The 17,118-nt window shown below is 39.7% G+C and overlaps 1 protein-coding gene across 1 annotated transcript in view; it reads right to left on the reverse strand.

Moving 5' to 3' along the window:
• Positions 1-17,118, reverse strand: part of znf292a (zinc finger protein 292a) — a 28,281-nt gene that overhangs the window by 7,871 nt on the left and 3,292 nt on the right. Inside the window, exons 3-7 of the mRNA XM_056767743.1 lie at positions 13,378-13,456; positions 9,304-9,439; positions 8,590-8,792; positions 4,832-4,968; positions 75-213 (exon numbers count right to left, since the gene is read on the reverse strand). Of these exons, the coding sequence (XP_056623721.1) occupies positions 75-213; positions 4,832-4,968; positions 8,590-8,792; positions 9,304-9,439; positions 13,378-13,456 (694 nt within the window). The remainder of the gene's footprint in view (positions 1-74; positions 214-4,831; positions 4,969-8,589; positions 8,793-9,303; positions 9,440-13,377; positions 13,457-17,118) is intronic.

The raw sequence follows: 17,118 nt of genomic DNA on the forward strand, positions 1-17,118 counted from the left end.
GAAGAAAACAAAAATGCAATTGAGTGCCAATATCTTATTTTTCACACTGATAATAAAACAAAACCTTTACTAACCTCAGCCTGCACAACTTTAATAAGGAGCAGAATATGGTACACACTCCCAGACAGTTGTGCTAGTAGTCTGCATTGCTCCAAGAACGCTTGTTTTGATTCAAGTCGTATAAGAAGCTTGCTCCAAAACAACGTCAACTCCCTGAAAAATACATCAAACAGACACATCAATTTATCTGTGATTTTATGGTTAGTCTGTAGTGTTATACTGTAGTCATATCAAGTAAAAAATCAATCACCATACTTAACCTTTAACAATTAAACATTGATAATTTAAATGTTAATCAGGCATCTTTTAAGGGGTGATAGCATGCTTTTTCTTTGAGGTGCACTAATAAGGTCAAGAAAATACGATCACATAACCCCAATTTTATCATTCCTTCACTGGCTACCCATTAGGTACGTATTGATTTTAAAGTTCTTTTAATGACTTATAAAGCATTAAACGGTTTAGCCCCTACCTACTTAACAGAGCTACTATCACATTACAACCCATCACGCTCTCTAAGATCTAAAAACTCAGGACTTTTGAAAACACCTAGAATAACGAAATCCACCAAAGGGGGTAGAGCCTTCTCAAACGTAGCACCTAAACTCTGGAATAGCCTTCCTGATACTATTCGAGGGTCAAACACACTCCCAATTTAAATCTAGATCAAAGACACATCTTTCAGCCAAGCTTTCACTTAATGCATAGTTAATGAACAGCAGCTACGCTAATTATTCTCTTTCTGCCTCCGCCTCTGGATGCCCATCCCGAGGTAGGGATAGATTCCACAAGGCCCAGATGAACGTCATGTGCCCATACCCAACTAGAGTTTACGCTAGCTACAGCTGAAATTCCTGTGCCATCCTGCTGCGAGAGCTTGCGGACTGACTGACTATCCCAGCTCCATCTCAGGCAATTCCATCACCACCCATCTATTGCTGCAATTTTGTAAATGTTAAATGTAGTGTAAGGCCATGTTCAGACTTGATTTCTTTTTTGACAAGAAAAAGTTGACAAAGGCGCATTTTTAGTAAAAAAAAATAGCAGCTGCTTGCCAGAGAAGTAGATAGGCAGCATAATGGAAGTCTATTTGAATTATAAACAGAGAGCGTCTATGCAATTATCAGAAGTTGTTGAAAGTGAAAACTAAACTTACATTTATACAAAACTATGCTCCAACGGGCGTTTCATCCGCCATTTTATTTTTTTGAGCTTGAGCCTTCTCGACCAATCACTTTCCTTGAATGTTGTTATGGAAACAACAGGTCTCTGTCAATGGTTAGCTGTGAAAAAGGAGCTTGACGTAGGGCATTTTTTTCAGAAAAATTTAAAACCTCAAAAGACGCTCAGAGTTGCAGAAAAAGACGTTTAAAAAAGCGCTTCGGACGTTTTTTGAAAACACGATTTACTCCATAAGATTACAATGTAAAACGGACTCTAGCAGCTTCGAAAAAGAAGTCAAGTCTGAACACGGCCTAAATGAACAGACTTTAAAAGCTGCGATCAGACAAACAAAATTTGATGGGATTTCCCTAATCGCTAGCTGAATAAGATGGTGCAGATGAGCTTTTGGGACACCAGTGTTGGCAGAAAAGTAAAAGCATTATATCAGCGATGTGACAGAAAATCCTCTTAACATTGCTGAGTACTTGGTTAAACTAAAACAACTTGATGAAATGTCAATAAAGACTGATGTTGTTTTCTACCAGTGTACACAACTCCTTTGTTTCCCTTTGAGAAGAGCTCCACTGATTACCCTTTTTATTGCATTGTGCTCGGTTGGAAAGAGTATAAATAGTCATGATCAGGTGACGTTTGTATTCCAATCATCGTGGAATCAGGTGATTTAGACAGGGAAAACTCAAAAATAAATGCGTTTTATGCTTTTCTTAGTCCCCGAACTGTCAAAAAAAAAAATCTCTGTGTAAATGTACACTACACAAGCTAGTTTATGTATAAATTAATTGTTAGGATTTTGGTTAACCACGTGAGTATGGACTATAGTATCAAAGAAGAGAGAATACATTTTTTTTTATAATTCCATTATATCGAGTTGTTATGCCTCAACTAAGAATTAATCAATGAAAAGAGGATTTCTGTCATATTGCAGATATACTCATTGCTTTCTTTATCTAAAAACAACCATATTTGCTGGCCAAAAATCCTACTTTCCCATACATTAAATAACCGGAAATTTGTCTGCAGACACTGGCATCCTAACAGCTCACTGGCGCCGTCTTGTGCAACTTCCCCTTATCTTAAGTAAATAGATATTGAAAGGAATAAGTTAATCACACATACAGGACACACTCTTCACAGTCTTTAAAGGGGTCATGACATGAGAATCCAGAACGTAAGATGTGTCCGTCCGGACTGCAGAGCTTTTTGACATAATGAAATAAATAAACGGCAAACGCTATTTCCTAATGCAATCAAACGTTTACCAGGCACATCAAGGACCGCTCAGTAGTAGTTTGGGTCATATGGCGCCACTGACAGTTATGCGTACTATTGCTACATTCCTACATTCAAATGTGAATTGAACAGAGCCGAGAGCGGTGTGCAGTCAGTACTGTCAGTGATTCAAAAAAGTTAGAAATGTTAACGTTGAAAACCATGTTTTCTGAGATGAATGGGTCGACAGGTACGCATTTATTCATCCTGCATCGATGTGTACTAGGCCGGTTTGTCTCATTTGCCCGGAGTCTGTTGTGTTTGTAAATCCTGCAAGGTGTAAGTAATGTATTTCATTTCAATACTACTTTGTAATAACCCATTCATACGTGAGTTTTTATCTAAATTGCATGAGGCGGAAGCGGAACGGGGTGCTGACACGGGCAGTTCAAATCTGATAACACTTTAATCATTATTTTTTGCAGCACATGCACTATTTAGGATGCGAACATCCATTTTAACGAGTAAACATGACATGCTGTTTCTGTGCACACAATAGGGGAAACCGATGTCTAAAATCAATATGTTTCAGAATTTGTCTCGGCAGAGTATGGGAAGAAGCACGTGGCCCTGCAGGGGGGGCGGTCGCGGGGGTGGTCGCTGCGGCGATACTGTCTTCTGAGGGGGAAAAGGGAGTCTGCTGCCGCAGAGTAAGGGAAGAAGCATGGGCGATCGCTGCAGCGAAACTGGCTTTGTGTTGCATGGTGTCAGCTGCTTCAGAGCACGAGTTGAAAGCACGGGACCCAGCAGGGGCGATCGCTGTGGCGATACTGGCTTCTGTAGAAATGGTGTCTGCTGCGGCAGAGCATGGGTTGGAAGCACGGGGACCCAGTGGGGGTGGTCGCTGCGACAATACTGGCTTCTGGAAAGTTGGTGTCTGCTGCGGCAGATCACAAGTTGGAAGCACCGGCCCCTGCGGGGCGATACTGGCTCCTGGAGGAGTGGAAGAGTATGGGTATGATTGGATGAGAAAATGTAGTTGTAGTGTCCTCTTTCGTTTGATCGGTTTTGCTGTGCTTGATGAAATAGAAGATCGATTCAGTGGCCTGCTGCCGCGACCTGGAGGTGGAAAGCCTTGCCTTGGCCTAGAGATGGAAAACCCTGACTGGGCTCGAGAAGATTCGGAAGCCTGCTTCGGCTCATCTGCAGCTTTCGGCTGTGAAGCGGAGATCGAAGGGGGGCTTCTGTTTGCAGGCAGGCTGTACAGCTCGGCCTTGCTCAATCCGCCTGCTGAGGCTGACGTCCTGATCAGACAATTGAAGGTCCACTTCCCAATGGCTGGGAGCTCATTTTAGTAAATGCCTCCAGGGTGATTGGTTTTCCGGGGACTTGGCTGGGCTCTTCAAATGCCTTTGATGAGTATCATTGTCTGAGAGCTGGCTATTGCTGGGGAGTCATATATGACTATGTGAATTTTTTATTTCCGCTTAGGTGCCCTTAAAGTAGCTGTCTTGAGGTTATAAGTTGTGCTGAGGAGCTGAGGTCCAGAGCCAGGGTGTTTGGTTGGATATCGTCGGAGTGGCATATGCCAGTGTGAAGGTAGTGCGGGCCTGAGGAAAAGAAAGGAGGAAGGGAGGTGGCCGCCGGAGCATTGAACGGAGCCTGAGGGCTAATGACAGGTATGTGCCACTGGCTGAGGCTTGCTCGCACTGCTGAGGTGGCTTGAGGCAGTGGGCCGGCATGGGGCTGGGAAGGTTGGGGTGATGGGTTCGGCTGGGTAGACAAGCGGTAGAAAACATATGCGGCTGGATGATACAGACAGATTTTAGTTAACCCACATTCACTTTCGGAAGCGCGATCATATTAACTGTTCTCAAGAAGCTTACGTTCGGCTAAACTGCCGTTCGCTGAATGGTACTGGCGCCGAGGAAGTGCAACGTGCTGGCCAGCGATATCTTACGCTTGAGTGCAGGAGTGTCAACGCTGAGTGACAGAGGATAAAGCTAAATCATTTTTATTCAATTAAAATTACATTTAAAAGTCAAGACCTCACCCCCTTAAAAAGCATTTCTTTTATTTTAAGCGTGTCTAACTTGTCATGTTATCTTAAAAATACTGCACACAAGGTGACATACAGTAATGTGTCAGCAAATGATTGTAAATGTATGTAGACAAAAATGTTATGTAAAACATAGCTGTTAATATGTTGCTTTGGAGGTGGAGGTCTTGTCCCTAAGTACATGTCATGTTATGTCACAATGTGGTGTAACGGTTTTGAATTCTGAAATTTGCAGCATGCCTTTTAAGTTATAAGATCAGGAATTATGCTATTACATTAACATCTTTTAAATACTATGGGTGTAAATAAGAACCTTACCAGGCACAATACACATCTCCACTGAGAAGCTGACGCTTAAAAAATGCTGTACAAAGACCGAGAGCTCCTTTCTCATCTTCTTCAGACTCCAAATTGCAAATCATGTCCAAAGCATCTTTGCAGTCTACATCCTTTATCTGCAAAACAAACGAAAAACAAATCAAATTAAAAACATGATCAGTAGTAATGCAAATGATAAAACATACATGTAATTATTAACCAAGGCTGTGCTATCCTACTTTATAAATATAAAGACTGCAATAATGTCTTACAGCAAAAAACACGTTGTGTCAGATCAGCCCCTAAAACACTCGATTTTTGCCGTAATAATGCAGCAATGGAAGGATAAATAAATAATCCTTGAATGCAGGGCTCCAGACTGCACCTAAAATTGTCGCATTTGCAACCATAAATATTAATTTGCGAGTGATGTTTTCGCGGAGATTGCCACTGGCGACCATCCCAGTTTACTTGTTTTTAAATGGTTTCCAACGGAAGTCCAGGACTTTTTCAAAACCCAGCAGCAGGCCTTTCTCCCGCACGCTCAGCGCCAGCACTTTCCGTTTTCTCCACTATTGGTGTACCAAGGCCACACGGAATAAGTACCTGTTTTTCTCCGCAAAATCTGAAAAATCTCCGCAATGAGTCTGGGGACGAATAATGTGATATTTGAGACATTTAAAACAAAACAAACCACGAAGTGGCTCATTTCAGAATATGTGTGCTACCCAAATAATGACTAAAAGTAAGTCTTTGAGAACGGGTGTCTCAAGCCAAGTGGCGCATTAGACCAGGGGCTCATCTCCTGTTTCCAAAATGCATCACAAACTGCTTGAGAAAGCTGTTCTACTATGATAATTGGTGATGAAAATAAATTATGTTCAATAAGATGTACTTGTGTTTACTTCCGCATTAGCTAAGGGATGCTTTGCGTTTAGGTGGTACTTGAGACTGGAAGAGCTCCTACAGTACATTTACATTTAGTCATTTAGCAGACGCTTTTATCCAAAGCAACTTACAAAGAGTTAGGGAGCAACAAGCGATATGTCATACAGGAGCCATAATACATTAGGTGGCAATACAAATTTACTGATTTCAACTAAAGCTAGAGCACTACCTGTTGAGAGAAAGTTGTTTTTTCTAAACCAATTCCGCATTGCACAAGGTGCAAACAACCTTAGTCTTGTCAATGTTTCTATTGGGAAGCTTCTTAAAAATAAATTTTCCCTGAAGCAACCCGGCGACTTCAAAGCTGCATCCATGTTAGCACGTCACGTTTGATGTGGTAATTTCACAGTAACGTTATGTTGTGTTCAGATCAAACGCAAATGGCGCGTCAAGCACGAGTGATTTACATGTTAAATCAATGCAAAGACGCCATAGACCTACAAGCGGCGCGAATCGCGCGAATGAAGCTCTGGTCATGAGATGATGAGGCGGCGCGAATGACGCGAAGTGCAATTCAGCTAGGTATACATCCGCGCTAAAATATCAAGGTGAAAGTCATCATAGCTTGCGTAGTATAGACCCAGCTCCCAACCCAACTTTGAGAATAGATTAACGGCAACTTTTTTTTATCGCGCGATAAGAGTCTCACGTTAACGCAGCACGTTAACAGGATAACGCCGTTAACGGCGAACCACTAGTGTTTACATAAACAAAGTTATTATACAGAGTACACCAACATATATTAAATATAAATGATAAACTATTTTTTTTATTTTGCGAAAAATTTTAAGACTTTTTGAACACATTTACAAATTAATATTTGTGTACAAATGTAAACGCATTAAAAACTATTCCATTTTCACAGATTTTCCCCAAATTTTTACGTGGAATTAACAAAAGCCTGCAGATTATGTATGGCTATGCTTACGAGGAAAACAGCTTAAAAAAAACACTGTGAGCAAAACCTGAGAGGGTAAATGTACACACAATGGGAAAACAAAAAGTATGCGATACAAAAATGTAATTTTAAAAAACAATTTGGCGCCTGTTTTTCCCCTATACTAAATAGTTTTTTTTGTCTGGAGCCCTGGAATGACTTCAAACTTCAGTGCTTGTTCACTAAACACAATAGCCGGTGCTTGGGACCTAGTAATAACAACTGGGTGATTCTCTAAATATTCAAATAATATAAAAAAAAGACAAAAATTGCATAGTATATATAATGTGGTTTGATCATCTGTGGGTTTATCGGATTGTGTGTGAGATGCTTACTTTAGGCCGGATGCTAAACTCACTCATAGAAGACATTATTAAGATGACAGGCTGAACTGTAAATAATAAATAAACATCATATACTTTGAGATACATAAGAAATTAATCTTCAGTGTGAACTCATCGGGCTTGTAAGAAAAGTTTGGTTTGACATACAGCTGTGTTTTGCATGGAGGGGAAAAGAAGGAAACCTCAACAAATCTTTCGTTCTCGTTCTCATTTTCCTCATTATTAATTGGAATTATTTTCTTTTATCTTTACTGATGTCAAATTTACCTTATTTTATGAGTGTTCTGTACAACACTTTGGTCAGTGTAAGCTGAATTTAAATGTGCTTTATAAATTAATTTACTTACTTCTCCAGCAAAACAAGAATGGGATAGATTACCTGGCCCTGGCACATCAGACAGAGAAAATTTACGAGGATTTACGTTTGCCAGCCCCGGTGACCCTCTTTGTCCCATGGAAAGCTTTAAAAAATATCTGTCAATGCCGGAGCGTTCTATTTGCATCCTGTGCAAACTCAAGAGCACTGAAGTGTGGCTCACCAGCTGGTAGCTAATGATTTTTTTACCCATGAATTAAAATTGTTTGCGTTTTAATATTTTCCAAATCTTAACTGAATACTGAAAATTCTTTTTGTTCAGGTGGAAGGTATCTCACAAATTTAAACAAACCAGTTTGCGGAGCACTGCCGTTGGACGACTCTCTTATGCAGAACTAGAAAGTCACCAGGTCATGTCAGTGGCAGGCCACCAATGCGAGTTTGCGGTCATATTGGACCCCATCTTTGTCAGAAAGGAGGGCGTGGAGAGACATACTGACATCTACAGCCTCAACAAGCAAAGAAAAACAGTGTGTGGTGAAACAATTTCACCTTCAAGACTAAACCTGAAATTGAAATGCTGAGTTCGAAATCTAAGTCTTAAGGGATGAATAAAATTTGAGTTAGAACATCATTTTGTTTTTATTTAATTAAATTTATAATTAATTCATTAAAATAAATGCAATGATATTGCCCTACTTTATCTCTGTTGGATTTAAAGAAGGCAGAGTGTTAGAACTAAGGAGCTAGAATTAACAAATGCCATCCCTTAAGTAGTTTACAATACTTTTATTTTTGTTGTCATCAACAATAATTCATTAAACGATAATTAAACTTTTCAGTTAATCTCAATTGATGTTTTTAGTACAGCCTTCAACGCGATTATATATTATATAAAATGTTGCTTGAAAGGATATCATATGAAGGACTCAACTCACAGACTCTGGATTTTATACATTGCAAAACGTTGTTCAGTTCCCCATTTAATAAAAAATGACATTTGTCTTCTTCCAAAGACTTTCTGAATATATTTATATAAATATAACTTGCAGTATTATGTTATGAATGAAGCGGTCGCTTGTGCATGACATCCAGTTGGCCGATTGAATGATGATGACGACAAATACATATGAGCCCAAATATCCTAATCATGACTTCAAACTTAAACTAAATAAATTGTGAGGAGAAAGATTATTTAAAAAGAAACACTCACCTCTTGCATAAGTTCTTGCTGTGAATATATTTCACACAGACATACGAGGTAGATTTGTTTGAAATTCTTTTTTCCTCCAAATTCAGGAAACTCTGCACATGTCTTTGCAAGCCTTGCAGCTTTGTCCACGAGCTTCTGTTTGATGAGGTGCTTTATACGCATATGAAGAAGTTCAGGTCCTTCTCGTGTTAAAATCTCATGAACTATTAAAAGAAATACAAACCCATTCAATACAACAGCATTACCATTAGTTAACTGACATTTTTGTAGTATTAGACAAAATACTCAGACAAAACAAATGCTAAAAGTTGAGGTCGAACGATTGACCGATTGGGATTTTTAGTTAACCGGTATCAGCTGATGCAGGTGCATCTGAGAGCAACTAAGTTTCCACCGGAATAACACTGTGCTGTCCCCCTCTACCTGCTAAGTTTTTAACTACCTAAACTACACAAGAAAGCGGTAAGATTTTAATTATTTTTATTCTTTGTTCTTTATCTAGGCTTGTATATTTCATTGATTTTAGCCCAGCGGCTAAATTATTAACATAGTCCGCATTGTAAAGCTAGATAAACTCAGATTTTATCAATACTGTTAATGTACCGGAGAATTTCTCTCCCTCTGAAGCTGTGTGTGAGACGGATAACTTTCTACACATATCGGTCGACCTCTACCTAGAAGAATATTAAACCAATAAACAATAAAACATTTTACCTTTCTCTACATCAGGCATGTTATTTGACAGAAGGCTGCATAGCGTGATGTTGGTCCACACGCCACTCTCCTCCACAAGAGTCAACAGGGTATGAAGCTGTGAGTTCCCATGTCCCTGAAGGATGCCATGAGCCACCTGTCAAAACAGAAATCATCATGCAAAATGAATTGTAAAGAAGATTTTGTTTAATCTGAACCAATAAAGACTTCCATGTACATATAATATGGGTATAAGGGGTGGGCAATCTGAAGATCTTAAATCGCGATCGATCTTTAAGGCGTCCTCAATTCACTTTTCAACGGAATCACGAGGATCGTGACCTTGTCTGTAGTCTAAAACAAGAGGTGTGTTCTGAATTTAGTGTTCTTTAGCATTGCTGCTACCGTGTCATGAACCCTGCCCCCACATCAAACAGAACCGAACCGAGGCACTAAAACCGTGAACTGAATTCGTCAGAGAGGTTTATCAAGGCATGTGCAGCATACACTTACCAGCTACTTTATTTAAATGCTTGTTAACAAAAATTGTTAATCAGCCAATCGCATGGCAGCAACTCAATGCATTTAGGCATCTCGACATGGTGAAGACGACTTGCTGAAGTTCAAACCAAGCATCAGAATGGGAAAGAAAGAGGATTAAAGGGACTTTGAATGTGGCATGGTGGATGATGCAAGGCTGGTCTGCTGATCTACTGGGATTTTCACGCACAACCGTCTTTAGGGTCACAGAGAGTGGTCGAAAAAAGAAAAAATATCCATTGTTCAACAATTATTGCCGAAAATGCCTTGTTGATGTCATAGGAGAATGGGCAGACTGGTTTGAGATGATAAAAAAGGCAACAATACATACAACAATACTGGGAAAGACAATGTTATCGCATACTGCAGCCACATTTCAGAAGGTGTGGCAGTGAATCGGTTTATTGGTTTAGCTGACCTTGAACACTGCCATGCACATGGAGATTGGATAAAATGAACTGCTTGTTTAGCAATTGTAAACAAACCGATCATGATTGGTGGCAGAAGAAAATTACTGCGTTTGGTCCAGATGGCGCTGCAGTTAACATGGTTGCTTCAGGTGGAGTGGGTGCTCTTCTAAGAGAAGAAATAGGAGGCCACATTCTATCCTTTCACTGTCATGGTGGATCTTCAGAGATCTGTTCAAATCATTGAAAAAGTCCATGATTTGCTAAAGCTTGTATGGAAAACATATCATTTCAGCCCCAAAAGCAAGAGTTGAAAGCCATCGGTATGGAGTTTGGATGGGCCACACGAACACCCTCTGCAGTAAAGACCCAACGCTGGATGCCTCACATTTACCAGGCCCTTTCCGTTTTTCTTGTATCTGATCACACTACAGGCCAGGGTCAATAAACAGATGTGACACTTCGCTGCCTCATCCAAAAACACTGAAATAGGGGGAAGAGCAAAACACAACAAATGGAAAAGTTGTCTTTAGTGGCATCTTGTCCATTTCTCCATGACCTGTTTGGAGAAATTTCAAAATTGAGACATGTGCTTCAGAAGAACTTGGCTATTCTTCCTCTGGCTGTAGGAGCGACTGATTCCTGTGTTGGTACAATCAAAGGAATGAAGGACAAACTAGTGAGATGTGGAAAGTTGGAGGAATTTCTCAGTCATACAAATTTAATTTCAGTTTCTCAGCCTGAGAATGCGGTGCAGCAGGACAAAGCTCAAAAAGAAAAACAGACCAGATGGCAGAACAAAGAAGACTCATCTGACTTCACTTGCATTTCCTTTCAGAACATACAACTGAAAGGCTGTGATCTCGCAGGTATCAATGAAGAACTAAACCACTTGGAGCTAGAAAGGAAATTCTCCAGCAGAAGCAACCAACAAACAAAGTCAAAAGAACAGAAGCTAAACCTCTTTTCTTGACTCACTGCTTGAGTCTGGAGGCAGCAGTGAGGAAGAGAGCAGAGAGAAGATGCTGAAGAGGACCTCAATGCTCAGATAAGAAATGAAATCCTGGCTTAATTTGGTGAGAGGCCAAGGAAGCAAATCCTTTTAATTTATGGAGAGATAATCAGGATAAATCCCCATCTTGGTCAAATTAGCTAAATCCTACTTGTATCGCAGCCACCTCAACGCAATCTGAGCGTCTGTTCTCAGCTGCAGGTCACATAGAACCAGCCTCAACATGCTGACATTTTTGCCTTCCAATTCTGAATTTTGGGAAAGTGAATAAGAAACATGTTTGTATGAACATGAACAACTTTGAACAGTGACAGTTTTCCTGTTCTTCTTCTACCTCGTATCAAACAGAAACATTCAGTTTTGGTTATTATTTGTTTTGTCATTTAAAGAAAAGAGCTTTGATAAAAAAGAAAGGTCAAAATCCAGATACAAGCAATAAAAAAGTAATCCGCTCCTGACGACATATTATGAAGCGAATTGATCGTTGTCTAAAATAATTATTAAATATCATCTGTAAACTACTGTGACTGAAACTTTGGACGAATATCAATGGCACCCAAGTGCTTTACTCACTCTACTCAAGGGCAGAGCGCTAAAAGTTGAAATTCGAAAGGGAGATTGGCAACTGTCTCTCATAACGTAGCAGTTTTCGATCGGTGAACTGAATAATAAATATTAACTCAATTTTCTCTTTGACAGACACATTGTATTCGTCCCTTTCAGCAATGCTTTTCACATGCGCAAAAATCACGTTTAGGGAACCAAAAAATATGACGTTGTTAGCTGTTATCTTGATTCTGGTCGACCCAATGAATCCAGGTGCTGGACCAAAGACGTTTCAGAGGGTTGAGAGTAGACGCCTAAAAAAAAACCCCCCACTCAAGGAAAAAAAATCTTCAGATTTACACAATTCACATATATGAACAATTTTTGATTCAAAACGGCAAATCTCGCCGAAAAGTGACTAGTTTGCACGTATGTTATACAGTGAGACACATATAAATCCATGAGCATGTAACACGTTAAACTGTGCAACACATTCACTCATTTACGCAGAACCGGCAGATTACAGATTTAAATAGCAGGATTACGCATTTCCTATTTATTTATACATACAATTATTTATCTCAGAGTAATCGATTATCTTCAGAGTCTGCCCTAAACATACTCATGTCTGCTGGCCTGGAGTGGTCCATGCTCCTGTCTGAATTGAATATAAGGTATATGTAGCACGTATGGGTTCACACAGTAAGCCTCAGAACCTGAGGGCAAAGTCAGGCACTGGATATCAAGTGTGGGTGTGACATTGTCCACTAAGGCCCAGTATACATCCAACTCCTTGCAGCACTGACTTTCCTCAGCTGTGACCATCGTTGTGCATTTCCCACACAAGCAACTGTGAAACAAAGCGTGTTTATCTCGCTCTCCTGAGAGAGAGGTAATAAGGAACCGCTATATCACGTCACGTTAATGTTTACGGATATTTATGAGTGTGATGTACCTATGCTATTTTTCTATCCCTTTACTCTCTGGGGTCTCTAAGCTGCAATACCCAGTTTAAGATCATCAGATCGCCTACCCCTACCTAAGGCCATCCAGAACACTGAACACATAAAGGCCCGGTTTCACAGATAAGGCATAGCTTAAGCCAGGACTTAACCTTAGTTAAAGTACAGTGTTTAATTTTTTGGAGGATCTATTGATAGAAATGCAATATAATGTACATAAGTGATGTGTATAAAGAGCATGCAAGCATGCATTATGTTTTTATTACATTAGAATGAGCTATTTCTATCTACATACACCGTGGGTCCCCTTGCATGTAATTCGCCATGCTCTGTCATAGTGTTTCGAAAGGGAGGGGTCGAGTGAGGGATTGGTTGCAATTAGTAACTTTTAAATTAGGATATTTAAGGCACCAAAAAAACAAAGAATGGTTTGCTTCTTGATACAAAACTAGTTTAAGATATGTGAGGCAAATTTATTTTCAGTTTAGAAAGGGTTAAACATTCATTTTATTCTGGGACTAGTCTAAAGCTTTGTCTGTGAAACCGGGCAATAACGTATCTGCGGTCTATTCTCTTAATTTATCGTAACTGCACATGCTATAAAGAGACAGATAATAAAGTTTCCTACCGTGACAGAAGTTTGAAGCTCTTCCCATAAGGCACCTGGGATATGTTCAGTGAATGACAAAAGAAGATTCAGACAACTCCTATCAACAGAACAAGGATAACAAGTTAATTCATGTAGTCTCCAATGTACACTGCAACAAGTTAATTTGTTTATATTTATTTACATTTGTCTTTGTTTTGAATTTACTTGCCAATAATTGAAACAGGACAAACTGATGCGGTATTTGCAAATCTTAAATACTCCAAAGAAAACAAGTTCATATTCATGTTTAAACAACACAATGTTTTACATGCATCTTGGGACGGTACAAAAATCAGATTTTTGCATTCTGAGAAATGTTACAGCAGGTCACCACATACACTGGACTGGAATTGCCACAATACATGCAGAAATGCTGGAGAAAGGTAAAACTGCAACAGTCTCTTATTTGTAAAATTTAGGAGCACATTTTTTTAAAGAGAGTACGCATTAAAGGAATAATTTACCCGCAAAAAAACAAGTAGTGATGTGAAGTTTTGCAAGCTTTTTGCAAACAGGATCTTTCGGACAGTTCGTTTTTAAATGAACCGTTTGAAAAGAAAAAGTTCACAAGTTCACAGATTCTTTTGCGTCCTAACATAATGACGTCATTGCCCATGACGTGACGCGTCAAGTCTTTCATCCCGGCCGGCTGGGATAAAAATACACTCAGCACATTCAATTATATAAATCAGTAATCATAATTTTTGGCAGTTAAAACATCATCGTCATGATGTGACACGTTTCTTACATTTAAGTTTTGCAACTGAAGCACCCATGTACAGACACGGCAATATGCAAACTATGATATTTTAAGTTATAAATATATAAAGTAAATAAATTTATCTTCATAAACTTTGAACAGAAACTGTATGAGCCATGCATAATCCAATGAGATTTATTTTACCTATATATTTTGATATACTATAAACAAATAATAATTTAGAAATAAAAACTGTACAAATAAATTGATGTTCAGTCTTGTTCACCTTTTATGTTTTATTGTTCATGCAAACAAGGAGAAACTTTAGGAAAAAAGTGTGAGCAACAACAAAAATGCCTGTTGTTGGGGCAGGAACATTGGTGACACGCTTTGACACTTTACATTCATACAAACAACAAGTAAAAAACTGTCCAACAACAGGACAACATGTTGCTTGCTGGGGCAAAAAAATATTTGACATGCTATGACAGACTTTAGAGGTTTCTGGCAAAATAAACAAGCTGGTCAAAATTATCTGGCTTCAGACATGCCCTTCTACAAGTAAAAATGTGGCCACCTGTACTAAAAACCCTCTCAGAGGCGGAGCTTGTGGCCTGAATGTTGAAGTAACGTTGTGCCAGCACTGTAGGCTTACTTTGGGGAAATTATTTTTATAGACTTTCCACCAATCCAGAGGATTTGAGCCATAGTAAGCATATGGATACAGAAGGTAGTTCCCAAGCTCCCTCTTAGATCCTTGCCGTGTCCTCAAGCTTTCTGTGCAAGTAGTAGTAGTGGTGTCCATGTTTGAAAAAAAGCCAACCAGAGACCGGTTTGTTTTCTTGGCTGATGCAGAAAAGTCCCCCATGGCTTCTTCTATGGGCTCCTTTTCCCTTACCACAGCTCTCTCCCCCTTTAGCATGATCTCCAACACAGCTCTCTCTTTGATGTTTTTTCTCTTTTCCTCAGTGTACCGAAGCTTTAACTTTGGGTCAACGAGGCATGCCATGTCAAGTAGATTATCCATAACTTGGTAATCATACTTGTCGTTGAGGTATCCCATCAATGTTGTCTTTATGGTCCCGGTGAGCTCTGTGTCATCCACTGTTTGCTTCAAGATGGAGGTGTTGAAGAGATGCATCAATGGTTTAAGGAATGATACACTGACGTAGGACTTACAGGACAAGGTATCAGCGAACTCAAGGAGTGGTCTTAGAGCTGCATCAATAGACTCGAAAACATTTACATCTTGCCAGGTAGGAACAAGAAGCCTACTCTTCTTGTCCTTCGAGAGGTCCTCTGTGATGGCACTTTTCTGCTCCAGAACTCGCTTCACCATTTGTTGACGGGAGCCCAATCTGGTCGGTGTTTAATTTATCAGCTTGTGCTTTGGCAAGTGATACTCATCCTGAGCAGCTGCAAGTTCCCGTTTCTTCCTCCAGGAGTAGAAGAAAGGCAGCCATCAACTTTTAATAGACCCCAACTGCTCTGTCCCCTCTTGAACAGTTGCTTAACTTTTATCATAAGACAGAGAGAGAGAGAAAATATAGCAAATTGCAATGACAATGTTATATTTTAATAACAATTTAGTTTTTTATACTACTTTAAAATCAAATGTAAGCAAAATATTCTCCTGCTTTAGTTTTTTACATGTGATTCGGTAAAATAAACATCTGTGCCCACGCCAGTAAAACACTACCCGTACAATACCGTATAATCCATACAAATATGTATGTCTTGAAATAAATGAAATAATTCTAGCCTATAAAATAACCTAAATGGGGGAGTGAAATCACTTAATCAAAACGATGGGCCAATAAGTACCAAGTAATATGCTATTTAGTGTCTGGGTTTATGTAGCTTTATGCTAATTAGCAGAGCAGCCACTAGAGAGCACCACTGAAGTCAAGTGCTTTATTTCTTTATTTATATTTGTGTGAATATAAAAAGACTATAAATAAAGTACTGCTAGGATAAGCTAAGCCTATTCGCCTATTTGTTACTGCAGTGATTTTAGTAATATATCCTCACACCCCATTAATGAACAACAACAAACATTTATGTGAACTGTATAACTTACCAACAGCAGAGTTCAGTTGGTGCCCAAAGCATTTTAGTCTTGTCCATCCATTCAACTCAGCGGCTTTGATTATATTTGTCCCGCTATCCGTGGTGATGCAAACCTGGCGGTCCTCGCCGAGTCCCCATGAGGTGAGCGCATCCCTAAGTCCGGCAGCAATTGCTTCGCCATGTGATCCTCAGGAAAGTAGACCGTCTGGAGGCCTAACCTGACTAGCTTCCAATCTTGGTCAATAAAGTGGACGGCCAGGCTTAAGTATGGATGCGAGGTTCAGCTGACCACAGGTCAGCTGTGGTCGCAAAATACAACATTGACGTCAATTGCTCCTCCACCCTTTCCCTCACTTCACCATACAGTGTAGGTATGGCCGTGCGCCAAAAATATTTTCGGTCAGGTAGGACGTATCTGGGGTAGATGAGTGATGTAAGTTTCCTGAAGCCCACCTCTTCCACCATACTAAACGGCATCATGTCTTTAGCCAAAAAGTTTGTAACAGCCTTAGTAATGTCTTTAAAGCGTTTAGACTGTTTGTCATAAGGCATGAATCCAACCATCTGTGTTTGCTGCTGCACAGATTTCTCTTTTGACGTAATGTTAGTTGGTGTCAGGGCAGATGATGATTCAGGGACAGTTTTGCTTTCACTTTTATGGTGCCACATCTTCTCACTCTTAGAATGTACCATCGGGTGAAAGTACTTCAGATGGTGGAACAGATTGGTTGTGTTTCCACTGTTAGTCGGCACATCCACATTTTAAAGCACACTGTAACCTGAAGTTTATCAGATCTTCGATAACCGAACCACTTCCATACCACTGAATTAGTCTTTACTCTCTTATCAACTATTTCTTCTGCTTTCTCCTTCCTTGTGGAAGCTCGTTCTGTCACGTCTGTATTGTGATAAGGAGTACTCATTTTGCAGCTAGTTAAAACTTTGCGTCG

Source organism: Triplophysa dalaica, chromosome 15, assembly GCF_015846415.1.
Source record: "Triplophysa dalaica isolate WHDGS20190420 chromosome 15, ASM1584641v1, whole genome shotgun sequence".
NCBI lineage: Eukaryota > Metazoa > Chordata > Actinopteri > Cypriniformes > Nemacheilidae > Triplophysa > Triplophysa dalaica.